Source organism: Lepidochelys kempii, chromosome 3 (genome assembly GCF_965140265.1).
Source record: "Lepidochelys kempii isolate rLepKem1 chromosome 3, rLepKem1.hap2, whole genome shotgun sequence".
Taxonomy (NCBI): domain Eukaryota; kingdom Metazoa; phylum Chordata; order Testudines; family Cheloniidae; genus Lepidochelys; species Lepidochelys kempii.
This window is the reverse complement of record NC_133258.1, coordinates 57,075,802-57,097,979: the sequence shown is the minus strand read 5'-3', so window position 1 is coordinate 57,097,979 and position 22,178 is coordinate 57,075,802. Positions and strand designations below refer to the sequence as shown.

The 22,178-nt window shown below is 39.0% G+C and overlaps 1 protein-coding gene across 41 annotated transcripts in view; it reads right to left on the bottom strand.

Moving 5' to 3' along the window:
* Window positions 1–22,178, bottom strand: part of RIMS1 (regulating synaptic membrane exocytosis 1) — a 507,401-nt gene that overhangs the window by 97,712 nt on the left and 387,511 nt on the right. For 30 of the 41 annotated variants that reach the window (XM_073336446.1, XM_073336400.1, XM_073336415.1 and 27 more), the window contains one exon: window positions 13,612–13,724. The exons of the other annotated variants lie outside the window; for them this stretch is intronic. In XM_073336446.1, the coding sequence (XP_073192547.1) occupies window positions 13,612–13,724 (113 nt within the window). The remainder of the gene's footprint in view (window positions 1–13,611; window positions 13,725–22,178) is intronic. 41 annotated transcript variants of the gene reach the window in all.

The following is a 22,178-nucleotide window of genomic DNA, read 5'->3' as shown; positions in this document are numbered from 1 at the left end:
AAATGAAAAAGGACAAAAAAGCACTGGATTGGCAAAGGTGAGTTTTCAGCTCTATTCTGTAGTGAAACCAGCAAGGCCCTGAGCTGAAACATGGGAAGAGATGAGTAATAGCTTGGAGTACAAAGAATCCCACGAAATTAGATGTCATTACATTTTCCTCCCATCAAGCTCACATTTGCAGAAACTCATTGCAATAAGTTGTCTCTTCTTACTGTAGTTAAATGTAACACTCACAGAGTCTCAAAAATTGGACAACTGCCTCCCCCCCCAATCCAATTTCTGTTACAAATTTAGGTCCTCAGTCTGCTCTTATTGATGTTCATGACAAAACTCCCATAGACTATAACAGGTGCCATCTAAAAAGTATGGAGTGCCCTAATCTTCCTGACTTCAACTGAAAGTGAAACCTTGACCTATTTAAATAAATGGCAAAATTCCCATTGACTTAAATGGGGCCACAATTTCACCCTGCATGTTTGTTTAACCCAAAACAAGGAGTGATTTCTCCACAGGCAATGCTATAAAAACATTTTGTTTAAAATATAAATGTAAATTCTCACTCCGATCCAAGGATTTATACTCTTAGTATCGGCAATAGGATAAATGGCTCACAAGTGCCTTTTACAGTTTCCTCCTTTTCTCAAAGCAATCCTACTCATGTAGGAGTGGCAAATCTGTTCTCTCAATCATGATTTTTCTAGCTAGGATTGGACTTTGAGAGCAAACAAAGTTTAAAGTTAGTAAGTTCTTTTTCATGTCCTTTGAAAACTTTTGTAACTAGCTACGTGACAGTGGATCCCTTATGCAAGCTGAAACTTTGATTTTCTGTTCAGTAGGGAGACTGGTGTCTTCTCTAGACTGATGGAATAGGAAACCCAGGCTCAGACATTAGATGAGTTATCACTAGCAAAATAACCTTCCCCTGTCTTTCTGCTTTTCACTTGGATGAGAGTCTTGCTTCTGCCTAATGCCAGATATGTTTTCCTTAGTTCTCAGTGCATGTTCTTAGTTTAGCTGCTCAGTGGCCACTGATACGCAACACGGCTCATCGGAAGCCTCTCAATGTGTTTTGAACATAAGTCTCTTTTACTCCATGTTTCCATATATTTTTCCTCCTGAAAGAGCAGCAGGATCTCAGGAGTGGCTCAAGTGTGTTGGTTTCCTGGACTGCAACACCTTTATTGTACTTTGTGCACGTCACTGGAAAGCTGTGGTCACATATTTTTTCTCAACCTTGGAATTTGTCCATCTTTCCTCTTTTGCTATCTATGCTTCTCTCTCAATATACACTGACTATATTCCTTTCTTTGCTTTGTTAACAGTAGTCTTAAGCTAGCTCAGTGTTGCATGATTATGTAGGTATACAGTGCCAGGGCTGGATGGAATGTTGGACCAGCTCAAGTGTGGTACTTGTTGCCTCCTACAAAAATGGTGTAAGTACTGCTACTGACATTAATAAAGAGTCTCTACTATTCCCAAGTGAGAGAGGCCTGCATTTTAAAGCAGACAGTTCTATTCCTTATGCTGCATGGACGTAGTTTAAATGATGTCCATTTTGCTATGGATTTATTACAACACACACTGCCAAAAATATCCCCCCAACACTCAAGCATCTCCAGAGGAAATCATAAGCCATTTTAGAAAACACTGTGCCCGTGAATGATTAGTTTCTACGTGAGATACTCTCTGCACTATGGAAGCTCCCTTAAATGGAGCTTTCAGGTGTGGCTCCAGGCTAGGCAATTGTTGCCAAGCAGTGGTGCTAGAACATTTTGTATAGTGGGGGTGCTGAGAGCCATTGAACCAAACTGTAAACCCTGATATCATGGAAACCACTTCAAGATAGGGGGAAAAGTGCCATGGACTGAAAGAGATCCACTTATTACTATTATTTAAAATTTGGTAGAGACCCCCACTAGGGCTCAAGGGGCTAGGATAAATCTGCTATTTAGAAAGAAAGAATAGGGATTAGCACTGGAGGTAAATACACAGTAATTTAGACACATTTTATAATGCCTAGTAATGCTCAGGAGCTTTCTCCAGCAGAAGTCTGAAGGAGTCTTTTATTCATCTAGAATCCCAATACACTTTCAGCTGTCTGAGTGGACTCCAAATCTTGTTTAAGAAAATTCATATAATCAATTTTTTTCTTCTCACATTTTTAAATGGCCACAAAAGCAAAAAAAGAATCAAAGAAATATATCTGTAAATCTTCAATAAACTAAAGCATGAGAATTTTTTGCAACCATTATTTTTCTCCCAACCATACATGGTACTTCAGGGTGTTTTTATTCCAAAAATTTGTTGCTCATCCCAAAAGCAGAATATGGTACTTGTTCTGAAAACAACATCTACACAGTAGGTCTATTTTTAGTCATTAATAGTAACAAGGATGGGAAGTCCATTCCCTCTGCTGTGTAACAGCATTAGTTATAACTCCTGTTCTGAGTTACAGAAATATAGCCTTCTTTCAATATAACTATCTGAAGTGTAAACTTGTACTGCAGTTATTCTGTTCACTTGCCACCTATGGAATAGCTTGCTCCTGTACTGTGTCAGTGAAAGTAGAAAAAGGTGGTTGATGAACTGCAGACACACTAACTTCAGTAGAAATAATGGAGACACAAACTAAAAGAATGTTCTTGCTGGATGTTATTCCAGTTCTGTAATGACTCGGGATTTTAATATTTTCTTGGTTATAGGGCAAATTTCACAGATCATTTTTCATTAATCTTTCAGTGGGATCAAAGCTCATTTCTACTTCTTTCTCCCCACTCTCCCTACTACTATGGGATATAAAGGGGCTTAGGATTTAGTTTCACAGTCAAGATCCTGTGGCTTTCCTGCAGCACACAATAAAAGCTCACTGTATACACCAGCCTTTATGGAGCCTCTCTCTGTCTCATGCAAAGCTCTGAACACAGTTGCTCAGTTCACAGCCCTTCCGTAAGGCTTCTCTCTATCATAGGAACATATATAGTCCTCATTACAATAGTATCTGAATGCCTCACAATCTTTTTCCTCACAAAAACCCTTTGAGGTAGGAAAGCATTTTATCCCCATTTTAGAGATCTGGGGCTGAGACACAGAAAGACTAAGTGACTTGCCCAGGGTCACACAGGTCTGCCAAATCCCAGACTAACAGCCAATCCTCCTCTCCTGGAAGACTTAAATTGTAGATCAAAATCTATGTAGCCTGATCCTAAAATAAAGCCCCTCTTAAATGTCATATCTCCTTTTTTGAGCAGGATATGACAAGCACTGTAGCTTTCCTAAAGATTAAGTCTTAACCGAGGGCTTCAATGAAAAATAAGTTTACGTTAAACAAAATGCTTTCAAAATACTCAAAGTACTAACTGACCTAGCAATGTACTTCAATCTAGAGTGGTGTCCTTTTAAGTGTTTACTATAAAGCTCTCATCAGTAGGAATCTGGAATAAACACCTCTTTTAAAAATGTGTTGTGCATTGACTGGAACAAGAACAGCTTTGGAGTTTGTGCATATGTTCAGTATGTAAACAATGCATATTAAGATCCTGAATCAAATTCTTCTCTCACACCGGTGTAAATCCAGAATCATGTTACAGCAGGGCCTGTGAGTCTCCCACACATAACAAAAACATAGCATTAACACAAACATATTACAGTAGTTCTGGGGACAAGAGCCTTACTGATATTTAGATAGGTTTCAGAGTAGCAGCCGTGTTAGTCTGTATTCGCAAAAAGAAAAGGAGTACTTGTGGCACCTTAGAGACTAACAAATTTATTTGAGCATAAGCTTTCGTGACCTACAGCTCACTTCATTGATAGTAAAGGGAGAAATGAGTCAAAGAATTCTTAAAACTTTAAAATTTTTTTTCCTTTCATTAGATTCACAGCAACATTTTCTTTGTTTTTTCATTTAATCCTTTCATATAAATTATGGAGTTTTTCCATTACAACTGAAGCCAGTAAGGAGCTGAAGCAGCATCTACATGGCTTCCAAAACAGCTTGAAATTCAGAGTACAAAAGACAATCACAAAGAGAAGGATTATAGTCGTCCTAATGCAGAGATTTGCTTATTCACAGTATGTTTACTGAAAAATAGCTGGACTGTGATTATTCAAATACTAACACGCTGCCTGGTTAATGGCTGAATACTGCGAATATGCAAAATAACCATATAGTGAGAGTGAATGAGAATCCCAACACCAGAATGAAGAGAACTGCATGCTTGGAAAAAATGTACCAGTTTTAGCTCAGAACATAATAAGGGCCATAGTAGGTCAGACCAATTGTCCATCTAGGCCAGTATCCTATATTCTGACAGGGGCTGGTGTCAGATGGACTGAACAGAACAATGCAATTAACAAGTGATCCATTCCCAGTTGTCCAGTCCCAGCTTCTGCCACTCAGAGGTTTAGGTACACCCACAGAATGGGGTTATGTCCCTGACCATCTTGGCTGATGGACCTATCTCCATGAACTTATCTAATTTGGAAGCTGTACAGCCTTGTCGCAGTCTGGCTGCTTGAAAGAAAAAAAATGTATGTGTAATACAAAGCATATTTTAAATAAATAGGGAAATACTTCTTCGCATATGGAATTCACTACTGGAGGTAATGATGCAGCAGAACACAAAGGATTTTAACAGCATTTAGATAATTCTGTGCACAACAGAACAATTACAGTTATACATGGTAAGAGGGGAATAATCAAAACTCATGCTTCGGGGTGTTAACTGATTACTGTAGGACCCGGAAAGGAATATTTTCCCTATGTACAGCACCTCATAATTGGCCACAAGCTCACTGGGGAGAGGGGCTCATCTTTCTCTGAAGCAAAACTCATATGCTTCATTGCCTATACTGGCAGCAGGATGGGGGAAATTGGTTTTGCTTTGGGATGGCAAACTATATGCTTGCTACTAATATGAACAATTTCTTTACATCTACTTCATCACTCACATTCTGAATTTTAAAATGTATATTAGATCACCTCAACAACTTGTCTTTACCCATAAAAATAAGTCCATCTTCTATAGCTTTCATTGTTTTTCGCTTTCTACCATGTTAATAATTTTTTTAAAGAACTTTAGTAAGACTGTTGAATATGGCCATCTCTTGCTAAAGACCACACTAGCTAGTCTTAAATTAAGAGCTATCATATCCCTTAATATGGTTTATCAGATATTTATCACAACTGGTATTAAATTGTCTAGTCTATGGTTTCTTGTTTGTCTCATAAAAACTGCTGTAGACAAGGAAAGATTATAGGACTAAGAGTCAACCTGCTTCCTTTACCAATATACATATCAGATTACAGTGGTTCAGGGTAATGAATTTCATAACTGAAGAATGCCTACAAAGTTAAAATGCTGAGAATGTGCCCTCCACAACCAGCATGCAAAGGGCTAGCCGAAAGAAAAACAGCACTGCCCCTTTAAAAGCTTCTGACCGGGGTAAAGAGAAGGGGGAAAGTTTACAGGGATGGACAAGAAGGGCAGGAAGCAATTGGGGGCAGGTCAGGTCAGATCACTGCACTATCCTTCCTGCTGACCAGAAGATTGTGTGTGGGGGGGTATTTATACATCATGCAGCCCCAGATAGGTCCTCTTTAGCAGGATTTGGCTGCCAAGTGGTGGCTCCAGGGCATTTAGTCATGGGAACAGCAAAGCCCAACCATTTTAACCATAAGGGTTAATAAAGAGATGAAGGAGGATTTGAGGGTTTTGGAGCAGTTTCTGAATCATCAGAGTGTCTTTTTGGAGGGAGGAAAGGATGGCAGAGGCAGATTTAAAGGTTCATTCAGATGCATCGGGAGGAACAGGTTTGGACTATTTTATCAAGACAGGTGGTATGCCCAGAAATGGCCCTCAGATTGGATACAAAGATTGGGATAGTGAAAGATATACTACTCTTGGAATTCTTTCCCATTTTGGTAGCAGTAACTATTTGAGGAACATATTTTGGAAACAAAAAAGTGCAGTTTTGTAATGACAACTTTGCCGTGGTACATGTTAACAATCACCAGTCCTCCAGATCTCCCAGGGCCATGAAGTTGGTAAGGGCATTATGATTCTAGTGGCTAAATCTTAACATATGTTTTTCTGCCATGCATATGCCCAGGATTGATAAAGACATAGCTAATGTGTTCTCTCCAAAGGTAATAACAAAATGTTTTTTAAGTACATCAGAAGCAGGAAGCCTGCTAAACAACCAGTGGGGCCCCTGGACGATCGAGATACAAAAGGAGTACTTAAAGACAATAAAGTCATTGCAGAGAAACTAAATGAATTCTTTTCTTCAGTCTTCACAGCTGAGGATGTTAGGGAGATTCCCAAACTTGAGCAGTCTTTTGTAGGTGACAAATCTGAGGAATTGTCACAGATTGAAGTATCACTAGAGGAGGTTTTGGAATTAATTGAGAAAAATAACAGTAACAAGTCACCGGGATCAGATGGCATTCACCCAAGAGTTCTGAAAGAACTCAAATGTGAAATTGCAGAACTATTAACTATGGTTTGTAACCTGTCCTTTAAATCATCTACTGTACCCAATGACTGGAAGGTAGCTAATGTAATTCCAATATTTAAGAAGGGCTCCAGAGGTGATCCTGGCAATTACAGACCAGTAAGTCTAACATCAGTATCAGGCAAATTGGTTGAAACAACAGTAAAGAATAATATTGTCAGACACATAGAAGAACATAAATTGTTGTGCAAAAGTCAACATGATTTCTGTAAAGGGAGATCATGTCTTACCAATCTATTAGAATTCTTTGAGGGGGTTAACAAACATGTGGACAAGGGGGATCCAGTGGATATAGTGTACTTAGATTTCCAGAAAGCCTTTGACAAGGCTCACCAAAGGCTCTTATGTAAATTAAGTTGTCATGGGATAAGAGGGAAGATCCTTTCATGGATTGAGAACTGGTTAAAAGATAGGGAACAAAGGGTAGGAATAAATGGTAAATTTTCAGAATGGAGAGGGGTAACTAGTGGTATTCCCCAAGGGTCAGTCCTAGGACAAATCCTATTCAATTTATTCATAAATGATCTGGAGAAAGGGGTAAACAGGGAGGTGGCAAAGTTTGCAGATGATACTAAACTGCTCAAGACCGTTAAGACCAAAGCAGACTGCGAAGAACTTCAAAAAGATCTCACAAAACTAAGTGATTGGCCAACAAAATGGCAAATGAATTTTAATGTGGATAAATGTAAAGTAATGCACATTGGAAAAAATAACCCCAGATATATATACAATACGATGGGGGCTAATTTAGCTACAACTAATCAGGAGAAAGATCGTGGAGTCATCGTGGATAGTTCTCTGAAGACGTCCACGCCGTGTGCAGCGGCAGTCAGAAAAGCAAACAGGATGTTAGGAATCATTAAAAAAGGGATAGAGAATAAAATGGAGAATATCTTATTGCCCTTATATAAATCCATGGTACGCCCACATCTTGAATACTGCGTACAGATGTGGTCCCCCCATCTCAAAAAAGATATACTGGCATTAGAAAAGGTTCAGAAAAGGGCAACTAAAATGATTAGGGGTTTGGAACGGGTCCAATATGAGGAGAGATTAAAGAGGCTAGGACTTTTCAGCTTGGAAAAGAGGAGACTAAGGGGGAATATGATAGAAGTATATAAAATCATGAGTGGCGTGGAGAAAGTGAATAAGGAAAAGTTATTTACTTGTTCCCGTAATATAAGAACTAGGGGTCACCAAATGAAATTAATGGGTAACAGGTTTAAAACGAATACAAGGAAGTTCTTCTTCACTCAGTGCACAGCCAACCTGTGGAACTCCTTTCCTGAGAAGGTTGTGAAGGCTAGGACTATAACAGGGTGTACTGGATAAATTCATGGAGGTTAAGTCCATTAATGGCTATTAGCCAGGATGGGTAAGGCCTAGGCTCTGTTTGTCAGAGGGTGGAGATGGATGGCAGGAGAGAGATCACTAGATCATTACCTGTTAAATTCACTCCCTCTGGGGCACCTGGCATTGGCCACTGTCGGAAGACAGGATACTGGGCTGGATGGACCTTTGGTCTGACCCAGTATGGCCATTCTTATGTTCTTATGAGTTCAGACGGACAAATATCAGAGAGTAGCATCAGGGAGCAATCAGGAACCAGAACAGATGCCGGTAGTACTCTAGAACCTTGACAGCTCTCAGGAATGTACAGAGATCAGTAGAACCATAATGTTTAGGGCCTGTGACAGGAATATTAATGATTTTGTGAAATTTCAGAGGAGGGAAGGCCTGTCAATAATATGGCCTACTCTAGTATACTGGAATACATGGTGTCATCTACCATTGAGCCTTATGTTGCCAGTATAATGAGGGGTTACCTGGATCCTTGTGGTAGTTTCTTAGTCCAGAGATTTTTAGTAGAGTAATCTCAGGACATGGGTCCTAGAAAAGATCCATGTTCTCCCATCACTATTCAAACACTTAGGTCCGGTCCACACTACAAACCTATAACAGTATAACTGCGTCGCTCAGGGTTGTGAAAAATATACACCTCTGAGCAATGTAGTTATACTGATCTAACCCTGTGTACAGACAGCGCTATGCTGGTGGGAGAACTTAACTCGCCAACATAGCTACCACCTCTCGGTGAGGTGGATTAACTAAGCCTACTGGTGAGCTCTCTCCTATCGGTTTAGAGCATTTTCATTAAAGCGCTACAGCAGTGCAGCTTCATCAGTGCCGCTGCACTGATGCAGCATTTTAAGTGTAGACATGCCCTTAGAGATTTGGTCCAAGTTCTCAATCAAATACGCAGAAGCAGCCAGGAGGCTGCCTTGTTCAAAGCTGCATTCTTGGTAGCAATTTTTGGAACTTTTAAAGTTAGTGAACTAATGCCTGGGTTAGCAAGAGATACTTTGGGAAGGACTTTGAAGTGGAAGGATTTACAATGGGAAGTGCAATCAGTTTTCTAAACCATGAGGATTTCCAAAACTGATCAAGTGGGCAAAGTGAGTCCATATAGCTACATCTGTGGGGTGAGGCAAGGAATTGCCCAGTAAGAACATTAAGGATTTATACAGCAATGAGACCCATACGGCCCCTCTTTATGCATGGTGATAGAAGGCTCCTCACAGCTTTGTTACAGTTTTCAAAAAGGGGCTTTCAAAGCTGGGGTTACTGGTGCAAGAATTTGGTTCCCACTTTTTCTGATTGGGGGTGCAATAGTTGTGGCCCACCTAGGGCTAGGGGCCACAGCAATTCAGGCAATGACATTCAAGTGTACACAAATCAGAGTTAATTTTCTTGTACTTCCACTTTCAGAATCATGCAAACAGGCCAGGTGAGCAGCGGTGTGGACCTGCAGGCACAATATTTTATACTGGGCACACAGGAAGGGCTTCCAGGTTGGTGAGCAGTTCACATCTGGGCCTAGAGAGTAAGGCAATCCTGAGCTGGAATGGAAGCAGAGGCGTGCTATTGGACCAGCTGATGTGTGCTGTACACTCTTTGGGAGCAGACACCGGATGCAAATATGGTTCACTTTGGTTAAAAACAAAAACAGGAAGGAATCAGTGAATATCTGGGAACCAGGCAGAGGTGTGGGAGGCAGCTAAGCATTTTGCTGGTGCCTCCTTGTGGCAGATGTCCTGGCCGGTACTCAGTATAGAAGGGATATGGTTACTGGATATAACATGCCCGAAAAGAGTTTGAAGGAAAGCATCTCTTAAGGGAGCTGAATAAGTGGAGTTTGCAGCTTCTACATCTCATCAGCAGGGAGATGACCTCCCTCCTGTTTCTAGACTCCTTTAAGGAAGCTGAGGAAGGGATTTGGGGTTCCTACATCTGGAAAAGCAGGGAACTGATGGGCACTCCCACATGTTATAAGTGAATAAAGTTGCAGCCTCATTAAATGACATCCATTACCTCCTGTCTTTTTTCTGGTGTGGTTGAACAATGAACTTGGTTAAACCTTATACCTTAAACATTTATAACAGATTGCATTATAGTATCCGTGCAGTAACGACCTTAACGCATAAAATGACAAAGTTACTGGAGCAAAAACCACTATATAGTAGTGACAAGTTAAAAATAACTGAGATTAGAAAACAAAAACAAATAATGGGTCACAGTGTAAAACTTTATCCACCCATGTATCAGGATCAGGTGACACAAGATCATCAGCTCAGATGTTATATTTAATTTTAATCAACTGGAACATTAAACAGGTGCATGTTAAGGATATTTTGGATTTCAAGCTCAGCACAAATTACTCATTTTACTTTCCACTGTTTTATCTTGAAATGCTCAGCTTCTTTGTAATGACATAAGGTGCCCAGAAAAGGTAATGCTTCCTTTAAGATATGATCATTTATATTTAAACATTCCTTCTTAACGAACAGTGATGTAATACAATTATTTTAGTTTAGCACCTAAATGCTAAGGGTTTAATTTTGGCCTCAGTTCCCCATATTAGTACTGTGATGGGATGTACCAGCCCCACAGTGGTGCGCAGGGGTTAACCCTTCTCTCTTGGCCAAGGAGGCGATGTCCCCTCAGCTCTGTTGGGCATGCTCCAGCTGGAGACGATATAAAAGGCAGCAGAGCAGCTCAATCTGGGCTGACTGCCAGTGAGGAAGGAGCTGGGCTGCTGACACCTGGGGGAGGAATGCTTGCACTCCAGGACGTGGAGGCCAGCCAGATGGAGACAGACCCCAAAACATAGGCTTGAGACACAGCAGAGAGGGGAGAGACCATGGAGACCAAGAGGTGGCAAACTGCAGAGAATTGGGTAGGAAGTGACCCAGGGAAACTTTGCAGGGAAGTGGTGGTAGAACTGGAGATAGCTCTGTGTGTTTTGGTAGGATCCCTCCCAAGCTGGTGGTGGGCAACCCCACCACCGACAGGGCCCTGGGTTGGGATCTGGTGGAGAAGGCGGGCCCAGGTCCCCCTATCCTGGCCACCGCCCACGCTGGGGTGGTGGTCCAGCTCACCTACACTATTGACTCTGGCCACTAGGCCGCCCTGCCCTGAGTGCAGGGACCAGGCTACTGACTAAGGTCACAGGGCCATGCAACCCCGAGTCCGGGGGCAGTCCTACCGACTCAACTGCGGGGCTGTAACGCACCTCTCTCTCCCACCCCCAAAGAGTCACGGGGTGTATCAGCCCCATGACAAATACTGGGGGGAAATCTAGGAATTTGAAGGGCTGACAGCAAACGCCAACCAAAGCACATAATCGTCTTTGAGACAGACATAATCTAATAAGTGTTTCACTGTCCTCCAGAAATACATGTCTATCTGTATTGAAAAATATCTGTGTTGAAAAATTATGAAAATTGGGTACGTTTAGAGCAGTGAGAAACGTCTGACTTCAACTGTATATGTAGTTAGAACAAACCAACTATGACTGAAGTTTGACCTGCAGCTGTGAATCAACAATGATTTGACAATGAAGTGCCCAAAAAAGCCCAAGGGAATTCTCTTCCTTTTATCTGGATACCCACAATTTTTAACAAGCTACTGCTTATGCGGTATTTTGAGTTTGTGACTGATTGGTTTGGTCACATGGGACATGTCACATAGTATTTCCCCCATGTATCTGGTTGATTGAATCTATCTCATGTGATCTATAATATAAACCCAGCATAAAATGAGCTATTTTACTTTTACCCAAAAAGTAGGGCTGTTTTTCAGGTGATTTGACTGGAAATATTGAGCAAAAAGTGTTATAGCACCAGCATCTGTGTTATTTTGACAACCAGTGGCCTAATACATTATCTTCCTCTTCCTGGGAATTTTTGTATCTATCTCTTCTATTTTTGATGACAATTTATATCCCAGTTATAAAATATTCCCATATTTGAAATGCTCTCCAGTTTAATTACATGAAGACCAACGTTTTCAAACCTAAATAGCAATTTAGGAGCCTAAGTGTGCGGCCTGATTTTTGAATCATTAAGGACCCAGCAGCTCCCATTAATTTTAACTGGAAGTTGCTGTGTTCTCAGGATTGGGGAAAGTGGGGGGAATGTGTCTAGCAGTCGGATACCTGTGCTTGTGGAGTACATGCTTGAAGCATTCTAGTGTGGCCAACTTGATTTTACTGCAAGGATTGCAAGGTGTGGCATTTTTCTTGAAGCCCTAGTGCCTGGAGTGAGAGTGAAAATCCCAGCTTGCATTGTTTAAAAAAACCCAAACGTTTCTAGTCCATGTGAAGAAAAGCTTTAAAATGTGAACAGTAAAGGTTCAAAAGCCAGAAAGCAAATAAAAGGAACCCAAAATATATTCTCATGAGTCTAGGGGGCCAATTCATGATTTTTGACTAATTTATAGTTGTGATGGTGGTAATACTGTGCACTTACAACTTCCTACAGTGTGCTTTTATCTTCATACTGTCACCCTATGGCTGCTCATACTAAGCAAATTATTGTTATGCAATAGTCTCAATGCAATACTTTTGTTGTTAGAATGCTTCTAGTACAGCACCAGAGTGGTTGGTTCTGCCTTTAGGGTTACCATGCATCTGTATTTTCCTGGACATGTCTGGCTTTTTGGTTCTTAAATCATCATCCAGGAGGAATTTTTAAATATCTAAAAACATCCGGGATTTTTATTATTTTTCGCAAAGAAGAGTTGATCATTCAAGAAAGAGAGTGAATGTTGATCACTCGAGAGAGTGCCTGCTTTTTCCCCCAAGCTCCCAGCATGGCTGGGAGGGAGGAGGAGAGGGGGAACGCGGCGCGCTCAGGGGAGGAGGCAGGGCTGGGGCGGGGACTTTGGGGAAGGGGTAGAGTTGGGGCAGGGCCGGGGGGCGCAAGCAAATACCGCCCCCCCGCCCGTGGAGTGTCCTCTTTTTTGAATGTTCAAATATGGTAACCCTACCTTTGATGGTCTTTTATTTACACTAAATAGAAACAATACTGTCTCTCTAAAAAGGAATCATATGATCTACCTCTAAGTACCTCTCCCCCAGGACCTCCAGAAGCATCCTTCCTGCCTCAGTGCTCCTGCTCCAGGAGGCCAAATGCCTTCAGCAATTATGCACATATGGACAGCTCTGTCCTCTATGGCTTGGCTTGTAAAAGGCATAACAGAACTCTACAAGTCATTTTCTGCGTTCTAATTGAGACCTATTCAGCAGAAAGGTCAAATGGCTGTGGAAGCACATATATGTATTATAAACAAAATTTGCCATATGGTACCTTTGGACTAAACTTTTTAATGCAACAATTACACATTTATCATGTAAATTTGTGTCTCAAAAGAAAATTTTAAATTTCAATGAGAAAAGAAGATCAAAACTCAACTGATGATTGAGTTATACTGTGAAAACAAAATCCCTTCATGTATTTCCAAGCAGGAAGGATTATGTCTGTAGCAATATTAGGAAGCAAATATGTTACTCTACAAGCATCTGCAAAAGCATTTTGTATTGTGCAAACCCATTTTAGATTACTTCAAAAACTAAAGTCTAATACACTTTTCTGACTATGAGTCTAATATAAAGTGATATAATAAAGCTGTGATTCAAAAAAGCTTTCTTCAAAATATGTAAACATTATATCCTTAAGTATTGGATAATATTTTAAATAGCCATGTTACTCCTTCACCTTTCCAAACAAAATACTGTTTTAATACTGCTAACTTTACCTTAGTATATTGCTCACGCTCATATTCTTGGCTAGAACCAGACCCTGTTGTCTGATTATAACGATGCACTTTCATTTTCATCAGTCGCGTTTCCTCCTCCACTACTAAGCTTGCTGTAAAAACACATAATGGAAGCCTATTAAAAGTGGTGAAAAACTTCTCAAGAAATAAATGGTTTAGCAGCAATTTTGATCTTATTTCCATCTCAACAAAACAAAGAAATATACAAACAGTACAATAACAAGCAGGGTGTAAACACTGAACAGAGGAAGACTAATATTAATAAATCAAGTACTTCAGCTGCCTCGAGTCTTCACCTGAAAATGGATAGATATCCAAATTTCCCATATACTATCAAGCTAGTGTAATAGATGTCAAAAGAACAAAGGAATTTAAATTGATAGGCTGAACTATAAACTTGTTAAGCCCTCTGGATGCAGAGAATATACATACATGTGTTTCTAACCACACATTTGTTGACTGTGAAAAATGTTATCATTGTGTTCTAAGTGTTAATACACTGTACAGATAATACTAAAAATATTTAAATAAGAAGCTGTTTCCTACCACTATCTTCCAACACAGTAATTGTTTACTATGACTAAAACATTTATAAGGAGGAACAATTTTCTCTATCGACTATAAAACATACAAAAATAATTTGCATAATTTTTGCTTGCTGTGCCTCATGGACCTTAGAAATATAGTATTTGCTTTCCCATGTTTTCTTTTTTTGCAAAGAAATAATAGTATAATAATAATAATGAAGAATGTTTTCTTGCATTTTTACTTTTTCCCACTGTAATATTTACTGTTCTTTTTTAAAAAAAACCCTAAGAACTGTAGTATTGTAGAGAACATTCTTTTCTTTCCTTGAAAGTAGTTAGCAGATAGTACTGAATATGTTTGCAAATGTACCTTTGAAAAAATAAAGTAGGGAAGATGTGAAAGATTCTGTGTGTGTTTGGGTGAATGTACACATTTATTCCATTATTTTTGCTCAGTATTTGGTGGCTGTTTCTATAGAAAGGTTCCTCCAGTCAAAAGAAGCAAAAGAAATTAACTGCTACATATATTTCTCTTAAAGGGCTAGATATTCTGCCATCCTTACTCACATTAAGTAGCACCTTACTCCACAAGCAGTCCTACTGGAAACAGTGAGATTACTCTCAGAATATAGTACTACATAATATGAGTACAAGTGGTAGTGTGAGGTTTTTTTTTTTTTTGTAGGAGTGGTGGTTGAAATTCTGTGGCCTGCGTTGTGCAGGAGGTCAGACTAGATGATCATAATGGTCCCTTCTGACCTAAATATCTACGAATCTATGAAACTAGGCCCCAATAATCTTATAGTGGTCACTATACTTAAAGTTACACTAGGACTTCCATTATAACTGTCTGTTTTTACATTTTCTGCAAAAATTCTCCTTTTCATCTGAAATATTCTTGATTTGTCTCACAGCAAAGATGATTTTTTAATTTGGAAAAATCTGAGCACAGTCCTTTCTCCTACTTTTGAGTTACACATGGCTTTATAAATTTACTTTCTGATGTCAAGATGTTAATTTATTTTTTTACACATGCATCTCTCAAATACTGATGAATTTTAAAAATAAAAAAAATTCAGGTGATTAATCCCTGAGTGTTAATACCCAGGACAGTGAGGGAAAACAAAACAAATCAAAATAAAAAGCATTGAATTATAAGTCACTGAAAAAAATCAGTTTTACAAGCATAAAATTCAGAATGTCAACTAAGTTTAAAATTAATACACTATGGTATTTACAAGTCTGCACTGTGAACTAACAGAAGAGCTCTGTGTAAGCCTGTCTCTCTCACCAACAGAAGCTGGTCTAGTAAAAGATATTACTTCACCCACTTTGTCTCTCTAGATATTGAGGCTGTCGGACTTTGTGTTGTTGTTTTATTGTGGAGTTCTATATATGCCTACATTTTTTTTCTTTGCAAGTATAGAAATATACAGAAATCAGTATGAAGATTAGGTCAGCTGTTCAAAACTGTGAGCAACTGCCCAAACAATGATTGTGCACCTACCTATCTATTGCGCTTGAGCGTGTAAACCATGGAATGTCTCTATATGCTGGCTGGGTACAAGCAAATGCACCGGGGCACAATTTTGAACATCCCTTTCCCTCTACTTTTATTTTTTAAAAATGGGAAAATTAAATAAAACAAATTACATTAATGATCTGATATAGTTATAATTTTAAATTCTAAAGGCAAGAAATGCAAAAGTAAAGGTTGTTGTAGTAACCTTTAATATCCACACATTATGGAGGGCCCAGTCTGGCAAATCCTAGACATGCAGAATGCCACACTGGGCCCACAGAGTATTCTAGATTACTAATTATGCTGGGAAATGTGTACCTTAATAGTAGGGGTCCAGTTTTACGATCAGATATGCAAATACAACTCCAATTGACTTCAATGGAAGTTGCATGGAGGTATCTGAGGGCAAAATTGAGTTCTCTACATTAAATTTTTAAAGATGGCCTTTTATTCTGCATCTGCAATAAATTGTGGGGAGAAATGAGAGGATTAAATTAGGTCACTACCCTACCTATTTTGCATGTGCCACCAAGGACTGACATCTTAATCCCAGTATTTATGCCTGGAATTGATAGTTATTTAAGTTTACATGAGAACTACCAGTGAGGATTGTGAATAGAATTAAAATTGTATGATAAATTTGGTTTTGTGCATAATTTAAGATAATGGTTTTAAGCCCACTGATTCATTATTCTTATATTCCTAAACAGGATATGTGTAAAATGCATATTCTATCTATAAAATACAACTATGGTACTTTGTAGCTTGTCTGCCATGCATAAACAAACACATATCTGTTATGCATCTAACTGAATGTTCTGAAAGGAGGTTCAATCAGATGTGAAGATTCAAAAATGTTACTTGGTTATGTAATTGGAAAAGTGTTGTTAGGTAACCCAGAGTTCACATGAACATTTAATGTACAGCTGCTTCTAAGAGAAATATGGTATATGTCCTTTCAGAATTTGTGTAAGTACAGAGGGTTGGGGTTTGGGGAATTTTTTTTTTTTAGCAACCTTGAGCACTAAGAGTATACACTAATTTACATTTTAAAGCATTAGACTCACAGACCTCTAACCTCATCATCAGTAATAGTTACACAAAGTAAGAAGTGCTACTCCAACTTTATGGGTGAAATTCTGGCTACACTGAAGTCAATGACAAAACTCCCATTAACTTTAATGGGGCCAAGTTTCACCCTTGTGAAACCTGTGTTCAGTGGTGGAAGCCACACCTGATAGAAATCCCACACTAAGGGTAGTTCTACACTGCAAAAAATGGGTGTGTTCTTCATTCGGGTTAGCTAACTAGGGTTAAAATAGCAATAAAGACAAAGCACCTTGGCTTTTAACTGAGAACCTGGGGTAGGGGAGCAGGTTAAACTCAAGCTGCTAACCCAAGTTAAATAGGAGTTGCTATGTCTTCACTGTTATTTTCACCTGAGTTTGCTAACGTGGGTTAGCTACACCAAGTTAAGAACACACCTTTTGTTTGCGATGTAGACATATCCCAAGTCTCATCAGCACCCACTGACTCAGGCAAGAAGTCAATATTATAACATATTAGGAGAGGGGAACTGCACTAGGAAACTTTCATTGGGACTGTATGGTTAGTTCTCATTCACTTTCCCCAAAAGGAAGCACAGTTTGACAGTTCTGGTTGTAGTATTTCACAGACAACTGTTCATACGTCTAAAAATGTCAATTACATTAATTGTTTATATCTCTTCTTAATATTATACTCATTTATCAGGATTTTAATGTACTTTGGAGAAACCTATCTTTATGTATGTATTTATTTATTATTTTCCCCTCCCCCACAAAAAAAAAGCATTACAATTATTTTTGGCCTTTACATTTATTTGATGAGAGTCCACATAGCGCATTTCAGCAGCTGTAGAGGTCAAAATCCACAGATATATAGCTCAGAGGTATTCTGTTAGCCAGATGGCTATGGGAAAATTCTAAAGCTCTTACTTGTGAAGTCAAGTGGACTACTCACAATGGGATTGCAGGTCTAGGCCCAGATCTTTTATTATAAGGGGTTTTCAGGCTCTTCCTGGGTAAACTATGTGAGAGCTGAAGAACAATGATTCCCATTACTCAGGACATGAAGAAGCATTATGCCAGTCGTGTGAAAGGATTTAAAATGTCAGGCCTCAACTTTATCAATTTTAACATATAAGGACAGAATGACTCCCCAAATGGCCAGACATCAACTGTGTCCAGTGTGGGGTTGAATGGCCTCTCACCATACCACTAAGGAATGAAGCCAAGCTCCCTTTGCTAAATACCCCTGCTCAGTTCACGATTCAGCCCACTGTCTGGTCCCACTAACCACCTACTGAAGGTGGAAATGACCGTACAGACACGAGAGAACCCAGTCTGCAAAGATTTAATACCTTCTCGTATCTCTCCTGGGTCCCATGGTTGTGTTCACCCCCAAGAGCTGGCCTTTTGAAACTCTACATGCTGGGCACTGGCTACAATTTGTGACAATATTTATTGACATACATTGCTTCATCCTCTTATTTTTTTACCCTTCTTACCCCCACGTATCATACCTCCAGGATGCTGTTAGGAGGATGAAAAACCCACCAGATACCTCTACCGGTCTTGTCCAGAAGAGATTAAAAAATGCTTTCTAACCTCAAAAGGCAATTGGATCAGATCCAGAGAAACCCTGGTAACCCTGCTCTAATAACAACACCAACTAAAGCACAGGGCAAGACAGCTTTAAGTAGCAAGAATGGGTGTTCTGAGCCCAAGAATGCTTAAATACACAAGGAGAGGGGTTTGCTGGGGCCAATTTGTGCTCCCTCCGTTACCTACCATATACACCTGAATTAGCTAATGTGTGACTGTGCTCAACGCTCTCCAGCACCAGCCCCTGCCAACATATGATCTCTACATGTATTCTGAGCAGGGAGAGAGGAAAAGGAGGCACATCTGTTCACCAACTTGGACCCTGGGGTGTAGCGATTGCCCTGCCAGTCTTATCCCACTAAGTCAGGAAGTAGAATTCAATATAAGCCTTAAACTAACCAATACCAGTAAAATGTCACTGTATTAATAGATTACTGCTTATATATTCCTGTAGAAAGATTTGGGTTGGGATTTTCAAAAGTACCTAAGCAAGTTAAGTTCTTAACTCCCTCTGAAATTCAGTGGAAGTTTGGAACCTAACTCCCTTAAGTTCTTTCGGAAACATTAGCCTTAGGATATATGTTTAATGTGTTGCACAGGACATTATATATGTGTTGCCCATTAACATAAAGAAATTCTGCATTTGCATGTATAAGTATTTGGCTCCTCCTAAAGTCAAATGAACCATCCAAGGGCAGTTTGAACCCTAAGAGTTAAGGTCACTGTGCTGCCAATGTATCCCAAGGATTTCCTGAAGAATTTTCTCTTTTCATTATTTTTGGTAACTTTTGTTACCTAACATTTTTAGGCCATATTTTACACAGTGTTGTGCTGCTCACTGAGTGGAAGGGAAGACATACAGTTATATTGTTCAGTTCATTCCCTGGCTTATGTACATTTTTACCTAGAAATGACTGGACATTATTTTATTAAGATAAGTTAACAAATAAGGCTCTCATCATGCAGTCAAGACCAGGTGGGTGGACTTCTGCACTAACGGAGACCCAAATACAGCAGAGTAGTCTAAATGTGTCCGAGAAAATTCAGAATTGAATCCTGTCAGATGTTGGAAGTAAAACTACATACCTGGACTTCTAATTTGAGTATACAGAATAAGAAAAAGTGGTATGTATGCAGTGGAAGAGTAAGTCATCATAATAATTTGTAATGGTTTATAAATAGTAATTTGAAAGATGGAAATATTTCTTGTTATTGTTACAAAACAAGCTATAATTAAAATTAAATATACTTCTTGTTTGATTTTCATCACAAGAAAAACAAGTCTCAAGTATTAGTTTGTGGTATTTATAGTATCTGTATGTTTAAATTGCTTGTGTAAAACAAAAATTAAATCCAAATTCCCAGTGGGCCGGAATCTTTCTGGCACAAATATCTGCTCAGTGCAGGAGCGGAAGAGATGAAGACATATTAGGGAGTTGGTTACAGCTCTCTTATTCTCAAGCTGCAACTGCTCTAGTCCCAGCCCTGGAAAAAATTAGAGCAGGCCAAGAATTGCTATAACTTAAGACAGCCCTTAAAGGACTATGCCAGCTATGAATTTTTGGCGGAGTGCCCTCCAAATGCCCCAGTGCCTCTATAGAACAATAGAACCATGAGCAATAAACTGTATGGTCATATATAAAATATACCATAGCAGATAAATTCAATAGATTTTGTTTTTAACCAAGTTACAAAATTAGTAAATGGGCAGAATGCAATAGATGCAATATACCTGAAGTTTAGTAAAGATGTGGACATAATAGTGCATGACATCTTATTTTAAAATTACTTCAAATTGAACTAATCTGAATAGTATAGGTTGAAAACCATATGAGGTCTGCAAACGAAGGCCAGTAATGATAATCGGCAGTGCCACGGAGATGGGTTTGTGTCTGGATTTATTTAACATCTCTAACAATTTGAGGGGATAAACTACATATAAATTTATATTTGCAGATTTTATTAAATTGAGGGATTGCAAACACCAATGCTGACATGAAAATAGTACAAAGGGGTAGAAATACGGGCAGGAAATAATAAACCGAGATTCTTCTTGCAAAAATATAAGCCAAGATATTTTTAAAAATATGCCTAAATGTGATAAAGCAAAACAATCTAAATTTGATCTTGCAATGCTATGTGAATACCAAGAAAACAAAGGGGGTTTTGAGCTGTAAATATCAGGTCACATATCACTGACCAAGGAGACAGCAGAGTTCCTCAGTATCAAATGCTAAAGAGACCATACCTAGTACTGCTTACGTTTCAGAGAACCTTAATGCAAGAAATGTGTTGACAAATTAAAAGGAATTCAAAGAAGAGATATAAACTGATTAGGAGCCTGGAAATACTGACTTGTATTTTATAGTTATATAATGGGTGTAAATATCAAGAAGTGAGAGTAATAGGCTGAAATGTAGCTGAAGAAAATTTGTGTAATGTATCAGGAATCATTTAACTGTAAGGCCCACTGGATTGCCGACCAATCTCCCATGAAAAATTGTGATCTTCCCAATGTGTGAGGCATTGAGACCTAGCCTTATCTAAATACTAAGGAATATATGGTAGGTAGCAATATCGCATTAGCAGGGTATGGAGAAGATGATGTGGTTCTTTTCTATCACTAGCTTATGATTCCCCACCTTACGCTTTTATTCCTGCACCTCTTTCACATACACCAATAACCAACATAGACAGACTACACTATGCAGACTTTGCAGATTTGGAATCCTGGCAATGAGCAACATTAAAAAAAACACACACATTTATGTGAAAGAGGAATTACAATTATTTTAGCAGTGAATTATTATAAAGACAACATCACCACACAGGATACTGCTATTTCAGGATGTGGTGAGTGGCCAGCTTCAAGTCCTTCACCAGATTCCAAGCTAAAGAACATTCCACAAACTATACACATACAATAATACTGAAATTTCATCATCTCTTGGGTAGAGACTAACAGCCATCCAGGAAACAGAACAACACTAGCGGGCAAGGGAAATTTTGGCCAAGGACACCAGGGAGGTGTTAGGAATCTTCAATATACATTGCAAAACAGAGCTTCAGTTTTAGGACATTCAAAATACATTGAAAACCACACACTACTCAATTTATCTAACTTCAAAAGGAACAGTTATTCCAGGGAGTGTATGTATTCCAGATTCAATGTTGTTGAAAAATTGGAAAGGGTTCAGAAAAAGCTAAAAGAATTATTCAAGATCTGGAAAAGCTGCCTCACAGTGACAGACTTGGGAAGTTCAATCTTGCGGAATGATCAAAGAGAATGACAAGATGTGACTTGGCCATGGTCTATAATTACCTACATATGAGGAGAAGATTTCTGATAACACAGGACTTGTTAATAGATAAAGGTATCACAAGATCTGGAAATTGAAGGTAGATAAATTAAGGCCAGGGATTAGGTGCACATTTTTAACAGTTAGGTAATTAACCATTGGAACAACTTACCAAAAGATGTGGCAAATTCTCCATCACATGATGTCTTTAAATCAAATCAAAAGAAGATATCTTTCTAAAATATGCTTTAGCTCAGCCACAAGATATGGGGTTGATGCAAAGAATCACTGGGTGAAATGACTTGGCCTTTGTTATGCAGGAGCTCACACCAGATAACCATAATAGCTTCTCGAGTAAAAATCTATGAATCCATGAATAATTTTAGACAATTTCCTATTCAAATTGTTGAAGGAAAGTATATATAAAAGAAAGAACATAGACAATGAGAAGGCAATTTCTGAAGAGTAATTTAGCACATTGAAAAGTTGTTCTAGCACTTTAAGAATGTGGGATATCATTAATGAGAGTGCCCCAAATATGGTATTGGGAGAA